Source organism: Urocitellus parryii, chromosome 5 (genome assembly GCF_045843805.1).
Source record: "Urocitellus parryii isolate mUroPar1 chromosome 5, mUroPar1.hap1, whole genome shotgun sequence".
In the NCBI taxonomy this organism is placed as follows: Eukaryota; Metazoa; Chordata; class Mammalia; order Rodentia; family Sciuridae; genus Urocitellus; species Urocitellus parryii.
In genome coordinates this window covers 202,603,302-202,625,850 of record NC_135535.1, presented here as the reverse complement: position 1 = coordinate 202,625,850, position 22,549 = coordinate 202,603,302, and the positions used below count along the sequence as shown (strand labels likewise).

The 22,549-nt window shown below is 52.1% G+C and overlaps 1 protein-coding gene across 17 annotated transcripts in view; it reads right to left on the bottom strand.

Annotated features, from left to right (window-relative positions):
• Tacc2 (transforming acidic coiled-coil containing protein 2) overlaps nt 1-22,549 on the bottom strand; it is a 186,110-nt gene that overhangs the window by 88,946 nt on the left and 74,615 nt on the right. For 13 of the 17 annotated variants that reach the window (XM_026384264.2, XM_026384270.2, XM_026384267.2 and 10 more), the window contains one exon: nt 2,176-2,295. The exons of the other annotated variants lie outside the window; for them this stretch is intronic. In XM_026384264.2, coding sequence (XP_026240049.2) covers nt 2,176-2,295 — 120 coding nt within the window. The remainder of the gene's footprint in view (nt 1-2,175; nt 2,296-22,549) is intronic. 17 annotated transcript variants of the gene reach the window in all.

Here is a 22,549-nt window from a genome sequence, read left to right as displayed (position 1 = left end):
ACAACACTTTCGTCAGCCACCTATCAACAGGAGCTTGTGTGTGCATTTCCCTCTCAAGTGTCCTAGGATCGGTAACCTGGAGCTCACGCCAACTGCACCCCGACTAGGCCAGAGCGGAGCTTGCCTATCATGCGTCTTCTCCCACGGGCATGTCACACATGGCCTTCCTGCACGTAGGACGGCACTGGGACACCAAACAGCGACACCACCAACAACAGCACAGGAGCTGCCAGCGATCTGCGAAAAGGACTCTTGCTCACGGAAAGCCCAAATGTGGTGGAGACAGCCAGCAGGGCCTCGTCCGAGCTCGGCTGAGAACACGTGTGCCATGCGACCCCGATTTTCACCACTTGGCAGGCGTCTGTGCAAGACTGAGGAAGAGCCCCGGGTTCCGACTCTGGGGTTAGAGGCCAATCTCAGCGAGCCAGTTCTCAAAGGTGGAACTGAATGAGGAGGACGATTTCGTGGAGCCCTGACGGACCCAAGTGAGACGGGCGAGCCCTGCTCCTACCAGGACTGGCTCTTTCCCACCGACCCACGGAGAGCAGCCGGACGATCTGATGGGATAAATGCCCGCTCCTCTGTCGTGTCCTCCCCAGGTCTGTAGCGCTCACCTCCTATTTTGATCGTACTTCACCCCGCCCAGGGTTCTCCCCAGCCTCCCCTCTGGGAGAGACAGCGGGGGAGCTGCCGAGTTCCCAGCAGCACCGAGAGCATCTATGCTCTGTCACCTGCCCCCTCCTGCACTCTGCGGTCACCCCACAGGGCTACAGATGGACATGGTCATCTGCCAGGGAGGGGCTCTACCCTGACCCCAGCTTCAACCCAGCTCTGCCACTTAGGAACCAAGTGAGCCAAGTCTGCACACGGGTGACACGCAGCGGGAACAGCACCTCCACCTCCTACGCTGCTGCGAGGACTCGGAGACCTCAGGGTGGCACATAGACAAGAGGTGTCCGGGCAAAGGGGCCTGGGACAGCTGTTAAAACACAGTCCCAGGGAACAAGAGGGACTTCAGAAGCGCCTGTCACCACCCTCATCCCCTCACTGGACTTGGTTCTCCCAAGAGCCATCCAGCCAGACCCTCCTCCAGCCTCTGCTCTGGGGTCCTCGGGCCCCTGTGCACCCTGACGTAAGATGAAGCTTCAGAGGGGCCCTTCCAGGGTTCCTCAAGCCTCCCCCTCGGACTCAGCCCAGGGCCCCAGGCTTCCTAAACACTGGGGGCTGGCTAACTGGGAGCACCGTGGAGGAAGGAGGAAGCAGGAAAGAGGTAGCGGGTCCCCGACTTCCAGCCTTCCTGTGCTCCTGACCGCTGTGAGCCTAGTCCCGGCCATGATCTCTCCTTTAAAAAGTTGGACTCACAGTTAAGAACTATGGCTGACCTCCACCTGGACGGGGAACATTCAGAATTCCACGTCCACATAATGCTGCTTTGGAATCTGCTTCTGGCCGGCACCTTCCTGCGGCTTCACCCCCTCGTATCTCTTCCACAGGCAGATACCCCAGTGTATGAAGAGGCCACTCCATGCTGTTGGCCACCTGCCTGTCTGCACCCGTCTGTCCCGAGAGAGGCGGCTCGGGAGGGGGTAGCACACACCTGCCCCAGGAGGGTGAGCAAGGGGGCCCTCCCGGTCCTCCCCTCTAATCTGGTCCAAGTCACAACATTCCCACACTCTGGGCCACGTTTTAGAAGCACAGTTTACTTTCTTTTTAGGTACTGGAAACTGAACCCAGAGGCCCTCACCACTGAGTCACATCTCCAGCTTTTCAAATGTTTTTATTTTGAAACTGGGTCTTGCCGAGTTGCTCAAGGCCTTGCTAAATTGCCAAGGCTGGCCTTGAACTGCAGTCCTCCTGCGTCAGCCTCCGGGGCCTCTGTTTCCACAGAGACCCCTGTTCCAATAGATACCCCTAAATGTTACAAGACAACAAACCTCTAAAATGGGCTGTGTGAGTGTGGTGGCAGGGGGGTCTCCCCAGAGTCCCCTCAGATCGTCCCCAAGGCCATGAGAAGAGGCCAAGCCCTGACAGGCACCTGTGGGGGACAGGTATGCAGACCCTGCGTGGGGGCAGGGAGCAGAACTGCAGATAAGAGGGGAGGGAGGGAGGGAGGGAGGCAGCCTCAGGGAGTGTCCTGGGGTCCCCGCACCAGCCCCATCTCAGCCCCCACTGTACCTCTGGGCTGTCAGACCCCTGGAGACCTGGCCGAGGGCGTCAGCATGGCGGGAAGAGGCCACTAGGGGCAGGTTTCTCAGGCCTGCAGCTGGCTGGATGACATCATCTGTGGCAGGGGTGCTGGGGAGAGAGAGAAAGACCTCAGAAGCGCCCTAGAAGTTTCACGTGTGTTAACAGCACCTTCTAGCCAGCCCCGAGCAGCCTGTTTCTCCTTCTATGAAGTAGGGCCTGAGCGGCTCACAGGATGGCTGCACATGGCCCAGGTCCAGGAAGGGTCGGTCATTGGCCTGTGATAAGTTGTGTTCAGAAACCCAGGGGAAGGGCTTAAAAACCTTTAGAGCAATCTGAGAGGAAGTCTGCTGAATCTAATCACAGAACATCAGGGCTTGCGTTTTGCAAGTCTTCATTAGTGGTTCTCCGTCGGAGATGACGTCTGCCTCCAGGGGACACTAGCAATGTCTGGAGACATTTTTTGGCTGTCGCAGCTTGGGGTCGAGGTGCTACAGGCAACTAGTGGATACAGGCCAAGGCTGTTAGGCATCCTACAACACAGGGGACAGACCTCTGTGTCAAAGGATGACCTAGCCCTGAAAATCAAGTGTCAATGTTGGGAAACCCTGGGCTGGAGTCATGTTCCATTTTTCTAGTAATTTATTTCATTGTATTCTCAAAAGTTCTGATGTGACAAGTTAGAAATTTAAAAACTGCACGGGTCCCTCACTGAGAAACGCACACTAGAGGATCCCAAGAGCAGGCTGGCCCAAGACACAGGCCTGACACAGGGGGGATCCTGCAGGGAGCCCTCTGGCCATGGCTGCAGCCAGGGCTGCCACGAGCAGCTTGCTCTCCCTCTGGGAGGAATGGCTGCTCCACTCACAGGCACAGTAATGGGACTGTCACCATCATTCCCTGAGCAGGTGCTTATTGAACCCGAGTCCTGAGCCGTGAGCTAGAGATAGGTCCCTTGTGCAGCTTATAGTCTCAGGCAATAGGCAGGCATCTTCAAATGCTTACGTATGTTGTAACAATTGCTGTCACTGCTAAAAAGGAAGGTACAGATGGCCGTGAGAGCATAAATAGGAGTTCCTGGCCCAGACTTGGGGTCAGGGAAATCTTCTTTGTGAGGGGTGAGTAAGCGGAGGCCAGCTGGCCGGCCCTGGACAGCAAGTGTTTGCTGATGCTTACTGTGTGCCAGGATTTCTTCTGAGTGCTTATACATATATCGCCATATTTGGTCCTCAAACAACCCCAGGAGGTGGTTACTATTATTATCCCCCTTACTAAGGTTCAGAGAAGCTGAGTAACTTGTCCAAGGTGGCAGAGCTGCTGTATGGCAGAACCAAGGTACAAACCCCAGCCTGACCATTAAGAGCCTTGTTCTTTGTCACAGCAATTGGCTGCATCCCAAATGTGGAAGAGTAAGAAAAAGGTGAGTGTCCGCCAGCACAGGGAGCCACGCGCTATATGAAAGAGTCATGATCTGGAAGGAGTTTGGCATGGTGGAGGATCAGCTGAAGGTCGTGGAATGGGAGTGTAGCTAGAGAAGGGAAGACTACAAAGGCAGAGTAGACGGGGCAGATCGCGAGGCCAGGTGGGGCGACTGGGACTTGGTCCTAGGCCAGGATCAGCCAGAAGCGTCTGTCGAATGTTCAGCCACCAAGCACTGCCCTTGGCATGGAGATGAACGAGGATGGGGGGGCCCAGGGTAACTTCCCCAGCTACACTCTAAATACGCCTGGCCCCGTGCACTCCTGTGCCCACACATCACTGCCGGCGCTCCGTGTTCCCAGCATCATGCCGATTCCCCAGGGACAAGACTCTGGAGCCCGGTGCCCACCCAGTCGGAGAGAAGTCTGTGCAAGGAGAGGGAGGAGGGTGGAACCCAGCGGGGGGATACGGCAGGAATTTGAGATGTCTTCTGGGCATCACAATTTGGACAATACTAAACGACGGGCAAGACGGACTTCCCGGCATCATGAAGTCAGAGTGGAAAATCAGTCTGGGAGTTTTGGCAACACACTCTGAACACCAGAGAAGCCTTTCTTTCCTCTGACACAGCCACGGACTTCCAAGAGTATTTTAAGGAGATCATGGAGGGGGAGGCAGATCCCAGCCACAATCACTAATGCAAAAGAACTGTCACAACCAAAATGTCCAACAGCAAGGGACTGCTAGCCAAATCAAGGCACAGTGTCACATATGTGTAATCCCAGCCACTCAGGAGGCTGAGACAGGAGGATCGAAAGTTCAAGGTCAACCTCAGTATCTTAGCAAGATCTTGTCTCAAAATGAAATAAAGAGGGTTGGGAGTGTAATTTAGAGGTAAGGTGCCCCTGGCTTCAATCCATAGGACCACAGAAATAAATAAATAAGATCTTCACGCATCTAGAGATAAACATGTTCATCACCAACTGGAAGTAGGGTCAATGCTATTTTAGCACAGTCAGATCTCAGGTGCCTGCGTGCACGGAAGAGTCTGTTCCATGAAGGCACAGAGGATGTGGCAGCAAACCACGCAGGATAAATGCCTCCGTGTCGACAGCACTTCCTTCTCAGAAGTGAAAAGATGAGCGTTCTTCTTTCTTCATGGAATCTGTCTCCCTTTTCTGGCTCTATGCTGAATGCATATTGCCCTTGCAATCAAAATAAATAAGAAAACATGTTTAAGAGACTCTTAAACTCAGCTCAGGGAAAGCTGGACGTGACGGAGATGACCAGAACAACGGCGGCTCCCCAGCTCTGGAGTCCCAGGCGTGCCCAGCCTCATTCCAGGGCAGAAACACACCCACGCTGCGCTCAGGAGGCATCACTGAGGAAAACGAAGGAGAATTTTTCAGAAAACACTTATCTGCCCACACGGGCTACAGGATGGTATTTCTGACTCTTTGGGATGAAATTATTTTTCAAAGCATATTGGACACTTCCCTGACTTCTTCTGAATGGAGAATCCTCAACATAATTAAATAGTTTCTCGATGACATCTGATCAGCATCCTGCCCAGCTGCCAGGGCACTAAAACAACACTCGTGTGTGAAGTCAGGAGCTGGCTCCCAGGCCACCCCGCCCTGGGCTCTCCGCCAGGCACCCTCCCTGGCTCCAGCCTCTCCCTCTGTGAGAATGGAGGCTCCAGGCCACGTGACCAGGGACTCCTGACCCAGTCTCGACCCTCCTGCTCTCAGGCCGTCGGCTTCCCTTCTGCTTCCCAGGCCCGCTCCATCTCCTGCCCGAGCCCTCCGGTTCTCTGCTCTGACTCTCCACAGACTAAAACACAGCCAGGGTGTCAGAACAGGGCACAGCTGGAGAGTTAGTAAGCGCTAAGTAAAGGGCTAGCCGCCTCCCAGACCCGGACAGCAGGCTGAACCTCAGGACATTCATACGCTATCAAATTCACACCGACCACCAGCTCTGGGGCTTCTCTGCCTTATTTCCTGGTGACCCAGGTACGCTTCAGATGGCTGACATCTGACCTCTCAGGCTATGGAGGGATTCGAATAAAACCCCTCTTCTCAGACCAACCGGCAGAGGTTACAAAAGGTACAACCTAAGTCGTACTGTGGTGGCACTGGGTCTACAGTGTCTGAAATAGTTTTCAGAGAGTTCAGCCGCCAGCTGCTGGGTCAGCCCACGGTGAACATGGGCCAGCGCGGGGTTGCTCTGCCCCTGGAACTTCAGGGAGGGAAGCTCTGATCAACACGTGTCTTCCTGCGGGCCTTGGGGCACGGCTTCAGAGCTGTAGATAGAGGGTTCTGCTCAGGGAGGAAGCCATTATTACCCCTGGTCTAAAAGTCTGCTGCCTTCAGTTCTACACGTGCAATCTGGTCCCAGGAAGAGCCCGTGCAAGGACCAGCACGAGTGACATGGACGGCCCACTCCAGGGCTGGAGACTCGAGAGCAAGACAAGTTCAACATCTAGCGTGGGAACTATGAAGGGAGGTGTCCGAGTCCCTTAGGGCAGCTGCAGCAAACTCCAGAGACGGTGCCTCATCAGCAATGGACATGTATTTCCCCCTTTCTGGAGGCTGAGAAGTCTGGGATGAGGCGCCGCAGACCTGGCGCCTGGTGAAGGCTCACAGAGGGCAGCTTCTCGCTGCACCTCACGGGGTGGAGGAGGCCAGGAGCCTCTCGGGCTCCTGAGGCCATCACCTCGGGGTTAGGGTTCCAACAGATGAGTGTTGGGGGGACAGACCATAGCAGGTGGTGACAGGGACAAGCTGCCATGGAAACACAGGACTCTTCCAGGCCAGCAAAGATCACGTGGAAGGGGAAGGGCGCAGGGGCTGATGGGCGCCAAGGGCTTCCAGCCTAGAAACCGCCTCTCGGGCTGGAGGAGTGCTCAGTGGTCAAGTGCCTGTGAGAGGCCACAAAGTGAAACCAGCTTCTGCCTTCCTGTGGCCTGGCTGGAAAGCCAGAGGCTTCCCTTCCTCCCACAGAGGTGGGGAGGGGAGTGCACAGGAAGGGGCTGGGGAAGCACTGGCCTGGAGGAGGACAGTGTCCTCAGGAGGTCATTACCTACAGGGAGGGTAGCCCAAATACCACCACCATACCAAAGATAAGGGAATTATTATTTGCACATGCAAGGCTACTCCCGGGCTGGCTGCAATCAGGGAGAGCAGACCCATGTGCGTACACATGGGCAGGCACGCACACACACGCCTCTCTTTCCCCACGAGGAGGGCCGTGTCAAAAAGACAAGACCACCTCAAACAGGCTGCTACTGGCCAAATCTGGGACTATCTGGACCTCAAAAAGATAGATAATATGGACAGAGATGGATCTTAACCTATGGAATAAAATAATAAGCCACGAGATCAAATAGATACAACTGAAGACAAACAAATGGGGAGAGGGAAGGACGCTCCCTGCTGGCAGCATAGATAGAGCCAAGGTCTGCAGGCAGCAGCACCCAGACCCCCAGCTCAGTCCGGCTCTGGAGTCTGGCCAGTACCTGCCCTGATAGTGTATCAGGCAGTGGCCATGGGACCTGCAGCTGGACAGCTGGGGCCAAGGCCAGCTTGGAGAGACCTCAGAATCACAGAAGGTCACCCGGGAACCTGCAATCCCAGGGACGACAAGGAGCATCAGAAAACCATGAGGGGCGCACAGGAGAACAAGCGGAAACCAACGCTGGCTCGTGTTAGCTGTCAGCATGGAGGAGAGGGGCCCACAGGTGAGCTCTGGAGCAGTTCAGGCACTGAGCTACACTGTGGGTCTCAGGACACTGCAGAGCGGGGGTTAGTCATGGACAGCCGTGATGCCCACCTGGAGGGAGGGAACCTGGAGGAATCAGAGGCAACTTGGGTTCTGAGCAGCTAAGGGATCAGAAGACCACATTATTAACTGCATGCTCCACACATAAAACCTCAGGCCTCCTGTACTCTTATTTACTCATCTTTAACGAGGATTAAAGATTATTGTCTTATCCTAAAAGGAAGTCAGCGTTCAATTTAATAAATTGACATCATTCTGAGTAATGACATGGAGGAGTCCCTGGTTGTAAGTGTTCCTTCTCCTTTTTTTCTAGCGTGATAGACTGACAGATAAAGGGGTTTTTTGATGTTGTTGTTTTTAGACCGAGTCTTACTAGGTTGCCCAGGACTCTGCTGCCTTGGCCTCCTGAGTAGCGAGGACTACGGGTGTGCGCTACCACATCTGGCTAATACGGAACTCTCAAATGACCACACAGCCCCAAACTCAGGGCCGAGCTCTCCAGAAACTTCGTGCCACACGGCAGAAAACACCGGGGAGTTCTCACCCTCGCAGCAGACGGTGCCAGCGCTGCTCACACCAGGGCCTTGCACACGCTGGGCAAGGGCTCTGCCACCGAGCTGCGTCCCAGCCCCTTGTGGCCTCCTTTCTTGAAACCTTCTGGAGTGTCAAATCTTGGTGAGCTGTGGGCAGGTTCTGGGCTGGGCAGGACCCAGCTGGCGAAGGCTCAAGTCAGAGCACAGGCCCAGTAACGCAGTGACAGCCTCTGCAGGGTCCCCCAGGCATCCCGAAACTAAGCCTTCCACCTCCGGGTGTGGAGCGGCCGCCCTGCTCTGCTCTGCAGGTGTGTCCCCAGGTGCGCAGCTCTGTGGACAGAGGAGCCACGCTGTACTTTATTACCCACAATGGAAAACAATTCAGCTTCTCAGGATCTGGCAGATAAGATGGGACAGGTGTGGCTTGCCATCATGCAGGGGTGGGGCTGGGTGATAGAAACATTCCGAAGACCAGAGCAGGCAGGACACTCCGGATCCTGTGGATTGAGGGACCTGACCAGGTGTCAGTGTGCTGGTTTTATCATTGATGACAATATTTTAATATATACAAAACACTGTTACAAATTGAAATAATTATAATAAAGCATTAATCATAGCAGCAATGATAAGAGCAGCTAACACAGCTGAGCGCTGGTATTGCCAGGCCTGTGGGAAGTATTTCACAGCCCTCACCCACTGAGTTCCTCTCCTGGGAAAGGGTGAAGAACAGAATCAAGATTTGGACCCAGGTCCAAGGGCAGAGGGGCCAGGAAATCCCGCAGCAGGCTTGAGGCCTGGCTCCAGCTAGGGAACAGGAAGATACCCCCTGCAGGACTCTGGGGAAAGCAGCTCTTGGAAGTGACCCTGGAGCCCTGGTCAGGGAGAACAGCCAGAGATTTGGCACTCCCAAATAAGGAAGTTCCGCAATTTAAAGATTTAGTCTTTAGTTTAAAAAAAGAATTCTTTAACTACTAGAGAGCTCCATAAGTTTGTGCAGGATGTTAGAGTTTTGTCAGAGCTGCCTTTAGTGATTCCCCAGGACCCCTGTGTAGAAGGCAGCCAGCTACTTTATAGAACAGGAGACAGAGAAAGAGACTTGGCAAACAAGCACATAGCCCAGTCCCCCCCCTGAGAAGCTGGACAGGGCAGGTGACAGGAGACCAGGGACTGGGGCCAGGCTGTCCAAGCTGGGACCCTCTCCAGCAAGACTGAGCTGTGCATCCTTGGGGCAGGTCCACTCAGAGCCTCGGTTTCCCCATCTGTCAAAGAGGGCATCGGCAGGCCCTGCCTGGAAAGGGGGGAAGAGGTCTGTAAGACTAAACTTGCAAATGCTTCTCCAGCAAGCGCCTGGCACCTGGGAGCCACTCCAGAGGTGAAAAGGCCACCAATCCCAATACAGGCATGAGAGCCACACCTCGCTTGCCCAAGTCCATGAGCCCCTCTCTTCTGCCTCTCCTGCCCAGGTGTGCAACCTCAGGAGCTCACGGTTCCTTCACGCACCCTGGAGCTTGAACACCAGCAAGGCGTGGATTAAGAAGGAATACAGAAACCGGGCACCGTGGCACATGCCCGTAATCCCAGCAGCTCCGGAGGTTGAGGCAGGAGGATCACGAGTTCAAAGCCAACCTCAGCAACTTAGTGAGATCCTGTCTCTAAATAAAATATACTTCTTAAAAGGGCTGGGGATGTGGCTCAAGCGGTAGCACGCTCACCTGGTATGTGTGCGGCCCGGGTTCGATCCTCAGCACCACATACCAACAAAGATGTTGTGTCCGCCGAGAACTAAAAATAAATATTAAAAATTCTCTCTCTCTCTCTCTCCTCTCTCACTCTCTCTTTAAAAAAATAAATAAATAAATAAAAAAGGGCTGGAGACATGGCTCAGAGGTTAAGCACCCTGGGTTCAATTCCCTGTAACAAAGGAAAAAAAAAAATGAACACAGATGACAGGTGAAGGGAAGCCATGTTTATGAGCACCTCGTATGAGCCAGGTCCTTTCTGAGCAAGGTGACAGCACTTCACAAAAAAACAAAGGCAGCCCCCTGGGAATGGCTCAAGTATGGTTAACCCCCACCCCCCAAAGAGAACCTCAAATGGAAATCCAGCCCCTACTATGAGACGCTCAGAGGTGGGACCAGGTGGGACTGTGAGAGGTCATCAGGGCTCCCTCAGGTGATTACTGATTCGCAGGTGGTCTCAGTGGTGGTCTGATACGGAAGCAGTCTGGCCCGGCCTCTCCTGCTCCCCGACTCCTGACACCACGCCTGAGCTGTCTCAGGACTCCGCCAGCAAGGCCTCCCCCAGATGCGGCCCCTCCATCTTGGACAAGATTTTGACTTTTTCCTTTCTAACATGTCCAATCTTGCGGCACCGGGTCATTAGCAACAGGAAACGGACCAAGGCAAACCTTTACCACAGGAGGCCGAGCCCCCTCAGGCTGCTCGACTCCAGATCTCAGACCCCCGGACCTGATGGCCTCCCTGGAGCAGCATGTTTCCCAAGAAGTTCCATGAAGAGAGCATGAAGTGTGAGCAAGCAGCCGTGTCGGGGCTGCAGGGGCCGCCCCTCAGAGAAAGGCGTGACAGCCAGTCAGGGGCCTGGCAGTCGCTCTAACCACTGGGAAACCCTGCCCCTCTCACAGTACAGGAGCCTCCTCAAAATGAGGGTTTGGACTGTTGGTCTTCTGGGGCCCCTTCCGACCTGAAGATATGCTCATGTGATTCATACCCAAGGCTCCAGAAGTACTGTCCCCTGGCCTGGCTGGAAAAGGACAGCTTGGGGGAGGTCACAGAGAGAGCCTGTTTGGCCCAACCCCAGGGGTGAGGACTTGAGGCTGGGAAGCAGAGGGTGACCTGCCGCGTGAGCTCCAGATCCCTGCGGGCTCCACTGGGCAGCAGGAGGAAGGGAGCCCTCTCCTCACATACGACTTAGCCACAGCTCGATGTGCCTACTGTTGTCCCCACATCCACCAGGGCTAACGAGTCCAAGAACCAGAGCAGGGTTTCACAACATCCCAGGAGAGGAATGTACTCCAGGAAGACAAGCCCCCAGGAGGCAGCCCCTGTTCTTCCCCAAAGACCAAAAAGTAAACCCTTCTGGGTGCTGGGAGAAGCCACATGGTCAGGTGAGTAACAGTGCAGTTGTGTCCCTGATCAAAGCCACACAAAACCAAGGGACGCTCTGAATGGGCCAGCGCTCCAGGTTGCGATCCCAGCTCAAGATCCTCCCCCCCACCAAAGCATCAAGCCCACAGGTTCACTGCCACTTCCAGAACTGTCACAGAAGCCAACTGAGAGTCGGGGCAGGGGGCAGGACAGCAAGTACCTGACAAAGAGCACAGGCCCTGGACACAAGTCAGAGCCAGAATCGAGCTCTGCACTTACTTGCCATTTATAAGCCCTAACTAGGTTCATTAAACTCTCAGTTTCTAAATGTGTAAAATGGGAATAAAATACATTACTTGAAATTTTATCCAAAGAAATGAGAGCAAAAATGTGTAAAACTCATAGAAATAAAAGTAGAATGGTTGGTACCAGGCCTGGACGAGGCGGAAAAGGATTTGTTGTATAATGGATTCAGAGCTTCGGGCTGACAAGATGAATAAGTTCTGGAGATCTCTCCCTCAAGGTGAATATACTTAACACTACTGAACTCTACACTTAACAATGGTTCAGATGATAAATTTTATGTTACATCTGGTTTGATGAATTACAATTTTTTTTTTAAACGTAGGTAAAGCACAGTGTCCATCTCACTATTGGTCCTCGAAGAACAGCAGGTGTTCAATAAATATTGCTTGGTTTCAAGGAAAGTAACAATAACAGACCAATACTAACAGCTACTCTCACTAGGTCTGCCTGGCTGCCACTACATTCAGGCCAGAAATCAGCTTCCCCCTGAATTTTCCAGGTTGAGAACAGGCTCCCAGTAGTCAATAAGCCAAACTTCAACAAATACCTCCAGGGTTTTCACATGGACACAACAAAATTTAAAAACAAGGGCTGAGGATGTGGCTCAGTGGCAGAGTGTCTGCCTGGCATGCACCAGGCCCTGAGTTCGATTCCTAAACAAAACACCACCAACAACAGAACTGAAAAAATAGCCTCATCCATCCAGTTCTGTGTCTCTTTGATCAGAGTCACAGATTTTCCCCGATTCCAAAACCACACAAGCAGCAAAATTATCTCCACATGTCCACCCCACCATGACGGAAGTCTTGACCTTGAGCAAAGCCTTCAGTCTCACAGTTCAAGAGAGGAGACATTTGTTAGTCCAACAAGAAACTGCTGGAAAGATATTCTGCCCTGCCAAGGCCTGGACACTGAGGTGCACACAGAAAAGAGCAGGATCTCGCAGCCCTCATGGGGAGAGACCCTCGCATGTGGCTGACAACAGAATTCCTGGGGACTAGAGAGCGCAGAGGTGACAGTTAAACTTTTCCTGTTCTTTTGAAGCATGCAGCCACCTGCAGGAGTCTCCAGAAAGCTCCAGGATTGGAAGGTGTGGATGAGAAAGGATGTCACCAAGGCTGGTGGCCCCGACTCCCTGTCATCCCTTCCCAAGCTGGCACTGTCACCACGTGAAAGCAGGCCCCTGCCATCAAGGGGCTTAAATGGTTCCATATTCTTTTATTCCCACTTGCTTTTTAGGAAAGGGAAGATTGATGGGCAGCCTAGCAAGGCCAGGCAGGAGGAGCCCAAGGTGGGCCCAGTTCACCAGCTCCCAGGCGGCAGGGTCAAGAAGTGGCTTTGAAACAAAAGAGAACTACATTCATTAGTACTGATCCCTTGTTTATGTTTACCAAGAAAAATAGTACAAACAGACTCCAGGAGGTGTTAGGAAATCCAACTCTCTCAATTACAATGAGGTGGAAAATCCCAGCACCACGGATCTTTCCTTGGCACCGTACTTAATATTTTACCAAGTACGGTCCCAGGGACTTCACAGGGACTTCACCCACCTCAGCTCTGCTATGGGCATGCGAGGGGTGGGGGGAGTCACTATCCTCCCACTAAAGAAAAGTGACTCAGAAGGTTCACAACTTGTTCAAGGTCACACAGCTGGTGAGGGGTGGGTCAGGGCCTCTTTAGAGAATCTCTGTCTCCAAATTCTGAGCTCTCTCTACCCTGCCCCTCCCCACCCCAGGGGAAATGAGTCTTGGGAACCTTGCTTTCTCTAAATTGGCAGCCCTGGATACATTTCTAAGTGAGAGGCTGAAACCCTATAAGGGTGGAGAGGGAGGGGGAAGGGGCTGAGAGCCGATCTTCCACAGGCCTGAAATGCAACCTCACTGTGGCCCTGGTCTCATCCCCCGGAGAATTCCTCTGCCCCCTGCCCTATTTTTAGAGGCAAAGCCCTGCAGAGGTTAGTTCCCCAGGTCTTTGTTTCCCTGCTTTCTTTCTCTTGAATGATTTCATAATCCTTGGGATGTTTTGTCATCACAGGGAGTTGCTGTGGAAATGACAGTGGAGGCCGTAAAACAAGGACCGTGACCTCGATGGCAGAGAGACAGAGAAAGTTCAGACAAAGATAGATTTCACAGACTTTGGTCACTGGAGAGAGACAGGGGACCCAGCTGGTGGCCTTCTCTACCTTAGACTTGCTCCTGCCAAGCTCTGGTCACTGGCTCTATCACCAACTTCCCAAACCTCCTCCAGATCATCTGTGCAAAGGTGCAAGGCACTGCCACACCCAAATCACAATGATCTAAGGACCATTTGCTTTTGGCTCTGGAACCAGGTCCCAGGAGAGTACACACCCGCATGTGTACACAGGTCAGCCTGGGGACTGGCAGGCCAGAGACCCCTTTAGCTCATCCTCCCAACTACATCTCTCCTGATTCCACCAACTTTGCAGAGTCCTCTACGCAGGATGCTATCGGCATTTGAAGTGAGGCAATTCCTGATTGTACAGGACTGTGTGTCCCATGTGTAGTGTCCCTGAGTCTCAGCCACTAGATGCCTATCATATGCTCCTGGTTGCTTGGAGTGTTACCCCTATACTACAGGCTGTCCAATGGGCACATGCCTGGGTAGCCCCCCCACACACACACACACATACACACAAGCACACCTCCTTGGAGGTAGGGCCTGCGTCTTATTCAATTCAACCACCATCTACCCCCTAGGCCCCGTGTCACTGGTACAGTGCTACTGCGAGCTAGACATGTCCTCCCTCGAGCAGTGTCTGTCTCCATAGAAGCAACAAACAAACGACTATGATACAAAGCTAAATAAAACCAAAGAGGTCGCCTGTGGACCTAGCACAGAGAACCAGGCCAGGTATCTGGGGCCCTGGGTTGGAGTCTCACAGTGAGGAGCAATCCTAGCCAATTCTTTGAATCTCCCTTTTCGTATCTTTAATGAAACCAGTTTCCTAATAGTTAAAATATTCTATGGGCTGGGGATGTGGCTCAAGTGGTAACACGCTCGCCTGGCATGCGCAGGGCGCTGGGTTTGATCCTCAGCACCACGTAAAATAAAGATGTTAGATGTCGTGTCCACCAAAAACTGGAAAATAAATATTAAAAAAAAAATATTCTAAGGGCTCAAGCTTGAGAGAGACAATGGGACGGGGACAGGAGGCTAATTTGATCTAGGTTTCAGAGAAGTGTGACATTTGACTGGCAGATTTCCACAAGCAGTAATGCCTGTATGTGAGTAAGTGTGACTCGAAGCAGGCCACTCTGCATGGTCCCACCCTGAGGCTAGGATGTCCCTTCTGATGAGGGACAAGTGACAGTGTAAGAGCCCAGGAAGAGGCACTAGTGGCTTAGCCACACATGCCTCTGGCCAAGGAGGGCGGTCACTGGCCTATTTCCTGTTCCAGTTCTCCTCAGAGGAAAATGCCCCGGGAGGACAGGCTGAGAGATGCAGTCTCGTGGGAACCCACTCCTTTTCACTGCAGCCAGTACAACCAGCCCGATCTCAGGAGGCCCTCCCACCTGGCCAGGGAGCAGGCCAGACACCCTAGGAGGTAACTCTCTAAGACTCCCCGTGGGACGCCCAACAAAACCCTTGTTAGGAGTCTACCAACTGCCAACCCTGAAAACGCTGGACAAGAGTCACCATGGAAATCTACAATCTGAATGGATGAAAACCACAGATGAACCACACCCTCAGGCCATAGCCTCCTCCAGTCCTTTCCCAATATAATGGAACCAGCTTTTGAAATGTGACTTCAATAAGGCATCCTTGTGAAATACGGTTGGTGAGAGTTCTCTGCCTGATAACAGAACTGAAACTTTACTCTGGCTTAAGACTGATAAGAGACAGCCCTAGGGTCCTAGATTTTCCAAGTGCTGTGACAGAAGGGCTGGGACTGTCACAGGTGCACATGCACACCCCCGACCCGGCAGCTGGGCAGCAACTAAGCCGGGGCTTCCTCTCCTCCCGCCTCCACAGGCTCCTTCTACTTCCTCTCCACAATGTATTTCAGCGTTATTTCAACCAGCTACCACATATTCCTGCCTTCGCATCCGATGGAGCCAGGAGCTAACAACAATAATGATAATGATGATAAAGCCATTTTAAGACAAGTATAGAGTACAGCAGGAACAGCATGCAAACGGATGGTGCATGGAGCGCTCTGGGCCTGCGCGGCCAATCACAGCACTTCTGAGGCTGCATTTGCAGGACGCCCAAAGTCAGAGGAACACCCGGCAGTGGGAGCCAAGGACGCCAAGGGGAAGCTCGGCCGGGTCACGTGCTGCGCCAGAGCCTCGAAGTGCGCCCGCTGACGTAACTAGTCGAGAATTTAAAAGTCCCAAACTCGGAGGAAATCCAGTGCAGAGTTTTATGGCTAATCCACGCGCCGCTGTGGCCACTGGGGGTGCCCCCACGAGAACTGGTGGACCACACGAACTCAGAAGGAGCCCAGGGGCATGGCGCCGACGCCACCCATGGGTGGGGATCTCAACCCGGGCTGAGACCCCAAACTTAGGCAGGGACTCCAACCACGGGTGGGGATCCCAGCCACTGGTGTACATCCTGCCATGGATGCAGACCCGGGACAGCAGCACAGACCCACCCGAGGAGACCAGCCCGCAGGTCCCCTCAGGCCCCACCCCCCTGCAGACACACTCCACTGCCAGCAGGAGACACAAATGTGTACTTAGATACTTTTCCATCCTTTACCAATTCCTGTCGGGGAAAGCCAAAATAAGCTTCGCTACCACTTCTAGCACGCCTTTGTCTGGCGGCCAAGGTCCTGGGGACGCCCGTCTCCTCCCTGACCCCGGCCGCCCGCCTCCCTGTGGCTGCGGCGCACTTACCCGCCCGGGGCGATCCAGGATGGCCCTCACCGAGCCGCCTTCCTCCGGGGACGCAGCGGCCAAAGAACCGCCGAGCGGCTGGGTTTTTTCAAGCCAAGCCACAGCGTTGCGTGTGGAGTCTCCAAGGCCGGGTCCAGCCAGGGACGCAAACTTTCCCCGGGCAACGGCACTGGGACTGCGCGGCTCGGTGAAGGGCTCGGGAAAGTTGCAGCACAAAAGGCCAATGAGTGGGAGAGCGGCGGCGGCCCGGCCAGGCTCCTCCCCCAGCTCTGGCGCTCCGAGCCCGGCCAGCGCGCAGCCAGCTGCTCGCGAGGGCGCCCGCCGCGCTCTCCTCCCCGGCCAGGAATGCACGGGGCGGCCCGCGGCGCGCCCAGACGCACGGAGCACCGCGCAGAAGCGCACCCACTTGCCCTGCGGCGACTGAGCCAGAGGCCAAGGCGGACACACAGACACGCTTGCCACCCGCCCGCCACTCCTCAATATCCCGCAGACTTCTTCCAGGAGGCTTTGAGTCATGATAACTTGTTACAGTTCTTAGTTTTTCCACGGCGCTTTCCACTAATTATGGCAACGCAGGGAAGGCATCAGCGTGTGAAATGACCACCAAGGCCAAGTGCAGGCCCTATAGCCCAACCCTGCAGTCCACGCTTCCTCCGCGAGGAGGGAGTGAGGGATTGCCTGCATGCTACCCGGGGAAACTTCAGAAAGAAGCTAGGGCAGAGGGAGCTTGGTTTGTTCCTTGAACCAATTTCTGGTTCTTATCTCCACCTGGGTGTCCTGAGGGTGCTTAGCCGCTGGTTCTAAGCCAGACTGTGCTACAGTTTGCACAACTGTTAACCTGCTTCTCTTTGGCTGTGGCACCCTCTCAAGTAGGCAGAGGCTACTTCACACCACTTCCGGCCTCCTTATTCCAAGGAACACGTGTGTTTCTATTGGTTTGTGAATAACACCCCCCCCATAGAGCCTAAAGTTAACCCCTTCCTTTACTAACATCCACTGCACCCAGAAGTGTGCTTACCTGTCCTCACCATTGCAGATCACATTTTCTCTGGAAATTTCTGCAGCTAGACCCCAGCTGAGAAGAGTGGGTAACTATGTGTGTGTGCCAGGCTTCCTGTTAAGTTCAGTGTCAAAGAAAGCACTGCTATATTTTATACACTCAGGGATCAAAGGGCAAGACACTCACAAGTGACTCAGTGCTTCCTTTCCTTCTCTTAAAGAAACAGATGCCCAAGGACTGAGGGCCCCCAAAGGAAAATTCCTTGTAGAATTCATAGAATTTATTTCCACAAAACATTGTTTGTTTGTTTTAATTCCATGATTCTAAGAGTCACCTTTCTGAGGGAAATATAAAGAGATTCTTTGTTCACATGTTTATCATGAGCTTATTGGAATATGCTATCCTGCCCATTTCACAAATGTAACAACTAAGACCCAAATAGGGTAAGTTGTTCAAAAGTATACCATCAGCCATTGGTGAGTAAGGATTGGAAGGCGCAGTCAGTCTGGCAGGTTCCTGTGCCCCACTCCCAGGCCAGATCTATTTATTGTAAAAACATATCCACTCACCCCCCCTTGTAAGCTCAAGCATTCCAATTGGGCCAAACACAAAGGTGAACTTGAGGTGCCACCCCTGTTAGGAGAATCAGGCCCTCCCTGTTGACAGCTGCACAAGCTTCATGGCATAGGAAGGAACTGCTATGCTTTGAAACCTACTAGTGGATGTGATCACCAGAATGAAGGCCCAGTCCCAGGAGCCCGTGAATGTGTTAAATGAATACAGCAAAAGGGAATTAAAGGTGTGGAGGGAATTAAAGTTGCCAATCATCTGGTCTTAAAATAGGGACATGATCCTGGATTATCTGGGGGGCCCAAGGTGATCACAAAGGTCCTTCCAAGTACAAGAGGAGGAAGCAGAGAAAGAGGAGAAAGATGAGGAGAGAAGCTGGGATAGAGAGATGGGATGGCGGAAGCATACACAGAGGGCTGGAGATGCTGGTTGGAAGATGGAGAAAGGAGACATGAGCCAAGGAAAGTGGGCAGGCTCTAGAAACTGGAGAAGCAAGGAAATTGATTTTTCCCAAGAGCTTCCAGAAACAACACAGCCCCGAGTGATTTTAGCCCACTGAGACCCATGTTAGATGGTTCACCTACAGAGCTGTAAGAAAATAAATCTGTATTGTCTTAAGCCATAATTTTGTGGCAATTTATTAGAGCAGCAATAGGAAATTAATACAGTAGGAACCAGTTATTAATGTGATGTCCTCTCTGAAGGATTTTAAGACGGCATCTAGGAATTTATCAACATCTCTGGAGTCTCACACAATTCATTCATTGCTGGGGAAACACTCTGGCTGAGGAAGGTTGACCCAGCACCCCTCTGAGATGTCCCCAAGATCAGGCAGTGCAGTGGCCATGAACAGCCAGTGGGAGTATGTCCCATGTAGGGCATACTCATTAGAAGAATTCAAGGACTCCCAACATCACAAGGGATTGAGAGTCGAATCCTGCTATGCATCAGAGATGTATCCACACCAGAACCTCACTGCCAACCTACAGAACCCTGGTCCTAGCTTCAGCCAGGAATGGGGCCGGGAGACACCTGAAGTGATGGGAAGGGTGCACTGTGGTTCTTCCAGCTCTTGGCCAGGGAAACAGCACAATACCAATTTGCAAGAGAGAGGTGAATGCATGCGAGTCTGTCTTGGTGCACCTGGAATTTATAGAAGACTGAATCACAGCAGAAGGAATGCACTTACAAACTGCATCCATGACTATCTTTTCTGTTCTAAGGATTCCCTGGATCTGCACACAGGGCTGTGGCCTCTGCAGCAGCCTGACCTGTATAGGTATGTACAGCTGCCCTCATGTGGTAGGTGCTGGGCCATCTTGTCCAGAGTCCTGAGGTTTCTGGAGATTTTTTGAGGTGATGGGGATTGAACCCAGGGTCACTCTATCAGTGAGCTCCACCCCCAGCCCTTTTTATTTCAAGACAGGGTCTCACTAAGTCGAACAGGCTGGCCTAGAACTTGTCATCCTCCTGCCTCAGCCTCCTGAGTACACTACCAAGCCCGGCTTCTAGAGTGATTTTAAAGGCTGGCTGGGAGGCACTGACTGCATCTGCAACTAGAGTTTGTCCACTTTTATCTGTTATTTCTTTGATTTTGCATAAGATTTTGTGTAGAGAAAAGTTACATTAGGAGGAAAGGAAAAAAATTTAAAAGAGGACATAGGAAAACACCAATTTATAGAGAACTTTTGCTATGTAATCCTAGAACCCAAGGAGACACCTGAAGAAAGAGAGTGACTTACCCAAGGTCAAAGGCAGCCCAACCACAGAGCAGATGTCTTGATTGCAGACTTTAAAAAGGTTAGTGGAGAGGACAATATAATGAGCGCTACATATATTACCCAGCCCCCACGTTATCAAATCCTGGCTAAGGCCGTTTTACCCACATGCCCACTTCTCTACTGCTTCCCAGATTTTTTTGAAGTAAATGTCAGGTAGCATCATTGCATCATTAACATTTCTGTTTGAAACTCTAAAAGACAAGAACTAGGAAAGGAACTTCTATAGGCTAAATCTTTATTTGTCCTACTATTTTCTAAAGAATCAGCCCTGCCAAACCAGAAAATAACCACACATATCAGGTCCCTGGGCTGAAAACCTAGTGCAAACAACAACTAGGTGGTTGTTCAAAAGCAGATTCCTGGACCCAGGCCCCAAACATTCTGGTTCAGGAGGTTGGAGAAGGGGCTCAGAAATATGCATTTTAACAAAAACATTCTGGATCATCCTGATGGAGATTCTTTTCAATCCCCACTTGCAGAATGCTAAGTTGGAACTTTTGTGGCAGGTGGCACTGGTACCTCCAAAACTTGGGTTCCCTTCTGCTGAGGGCCATTACCAAGTAGGTATGACGCATCGTAATCCTTGCCAGTGTACCCCATGTTAAATGGACTTGCCTTGGAAATTTGCTGCGACCTTGCTTGTGTGTTTGAGAAAGGTGACCCTGCTCAATCACCAGGGTGGATCCAGGATTAGGGTGTATTCCTGCAGGAAGTATCTCCGTCCTTGGGTTTAGGGCGTGACAATAGGAGTTTTAGGGAAGTTGAGGTTGAAGATTATTGATGCTGGGATTAGGGTGTTCCTGCTGCTTGTTCCCGTTGAGTTCTCATGAGATTCAAATGGGATTTGGAAAAAAGCCTCGTGGAGTAGGATTTGGGAGCGGACATATTGAGATTGCCCCTGAACGTGTGTGGAGGCTGGTGTGAGATCGGGAATAAAGAATTGCTGTTTGAACCTACAAAACTGTGTGGTGGCTCGTGATTCGGTGCCAAGCCGAGACATTGGCACTTGGCATTCGGCACCCTTCCTCGTCTCCTTCCTGCTTTGTTCTAATGATTGGTTGAGGCCTGGTCCTGTGACAGCCTGGGTCAGTGAAACAGAGGAGAAGTCAGCCAGGCCTTCTGGAGATATTTTCCTTGCTTTTCTTTTTTTTGGGAGGGAGGTACTTGAGATTGAGCTCAGGGGTATTCACTCGCTGAGCCACATCCCCAGCCCTATTTTGTATTTTATTTAGAGACAGGGTCTCACTGAGTTGCTTAGTACCTCGCTATTGCTGAGGCTGGCTTTGAACTTGAACTGCCTCTGCCTCCCAAGCCACTGGGATTACAGGCAGGTGCCATTGCTCCTGGCTATTCCTTGCTTTTTAGGGGACACAAGATGCCATAGCTCCTGCCCTCCACGTGTCTTCCTGTCTGTCAACATTGTCATGGGAGGGCACAATGCCTTAGAGCAGCCACCACCAACTTGCAATGGTGCAGCAGGACATGAACCCACATGCTAAATGTGGATGGCAAGGAGAGGAAAGGAGGTGGGTGCTCAGAGCCACCACTGAGCTAACGAATCCCTTCACTTCAAGTGCCCTGCTGGGAGTTGGGTGTCTACATCCAAGTTCCTATGTGGGATTTGTTGACATGCACCCAGGTGGAAGCGTGGGAATGCGGGGTCCTGACTTACAGCATGTTACTCTCAGAGAATCACAGGGCGCCTAGTTGGGGCACCCACTCTGCCAGGCAGCATAAGCCTCCATCAGCTAAAGGGGATTCATTCACTATTCAAACCACTTATTGAATACTACATGATCTCAGGCCTGTGCCAAGCACTAGGGTTAAAACATCAGACGCAAATGGCCCCTGTGCCCGCTCCTACAGTTGAGGGAAGGAATGACTGCCTCATAGCAGAGACCAAAACGAACACTGAAGCCAGCCTTGTGAGAGGTACGGGGAGGTTTTCCAAAGAGGAATAGTTAGGCTGGGTTTCAGAGGATAAGAGGGTGTTACTATGTTAGGATTTCTCAGATTAGAGTATTTTAATAGCAACACATTTAAAGAATGTTAGGGGGCTGGGGCTGTAGCTCAGTGGCAGAGCGCTTGCCTAGCATGTGTGAGGCACTGGGTTCAATCCTCAGCACCAGATAAACATAAACAAATAAAATAAAGGCATTCTGTCCATCTACAACTACAAAAAAAAAAAATTAAAGCATGTTAGGGAAAAAAGACAATTAGCACACCAACCCTGAACTTTACAGATAACTGCTGGGGACAAAAATAAAATAATACATTGAAATAAATAGGAAGCAATTTGAAGAAAGATAGTAAGTCGATACTTGAAGTGGCTACAAAAATAGTGAGCACCAGGAAGGTACTGTGAGTGAGTGGCCCTGGTCCAACACTGAGCAAGAAACAAAGGGCCTCGGGCTGGGAGGAACGGAACACTCTAGGCAGTGGGAGTTGCATCTCCTCAATGTACCTTGTGACTGTAAGACGGGTGAAGGACAGGTGGTCAGGGTAGGTTAAATGATCAGGTTGGAAAGATGAGGGCTAAATGGGCTGATTATCCAAGAAAAGGAAATGGGTTGTAATACCTCTGGGGAATCCCTACTCCCAACACAAACAGAGGCTAATGATTACCCCAGGCTGCTCTTCTCCTGCCTGGTACAGTCACAGGGTGGGGAGGAAGGAAACCTGGGATCTATAAAAAGGCAAGACTCACCCACTGCCTCAGATACCCAGCTCTATGTCCCCTTCTCTTGGTCTCTTTTTAAATAAAACTTTTCTGCACTTGCCTCAGTGGGTGTTTCTTGGTGTTTCACCGTCAACACTAGGGGAATGAAGACCAGATGCCGACTTCCAAGGCAGTATCAACTTGGGATAAGGCAGTATTTCATCAGTCATCCCACAAAGACTTCCTGAGCACATATACAGAAAGGGACTTTCTGAAAGCAGAGACTTCTCCCCACTGGGGCTATTTCTATGTCCCATTTTTACAGAATCCTCCTCACCAAAGATAAAACAT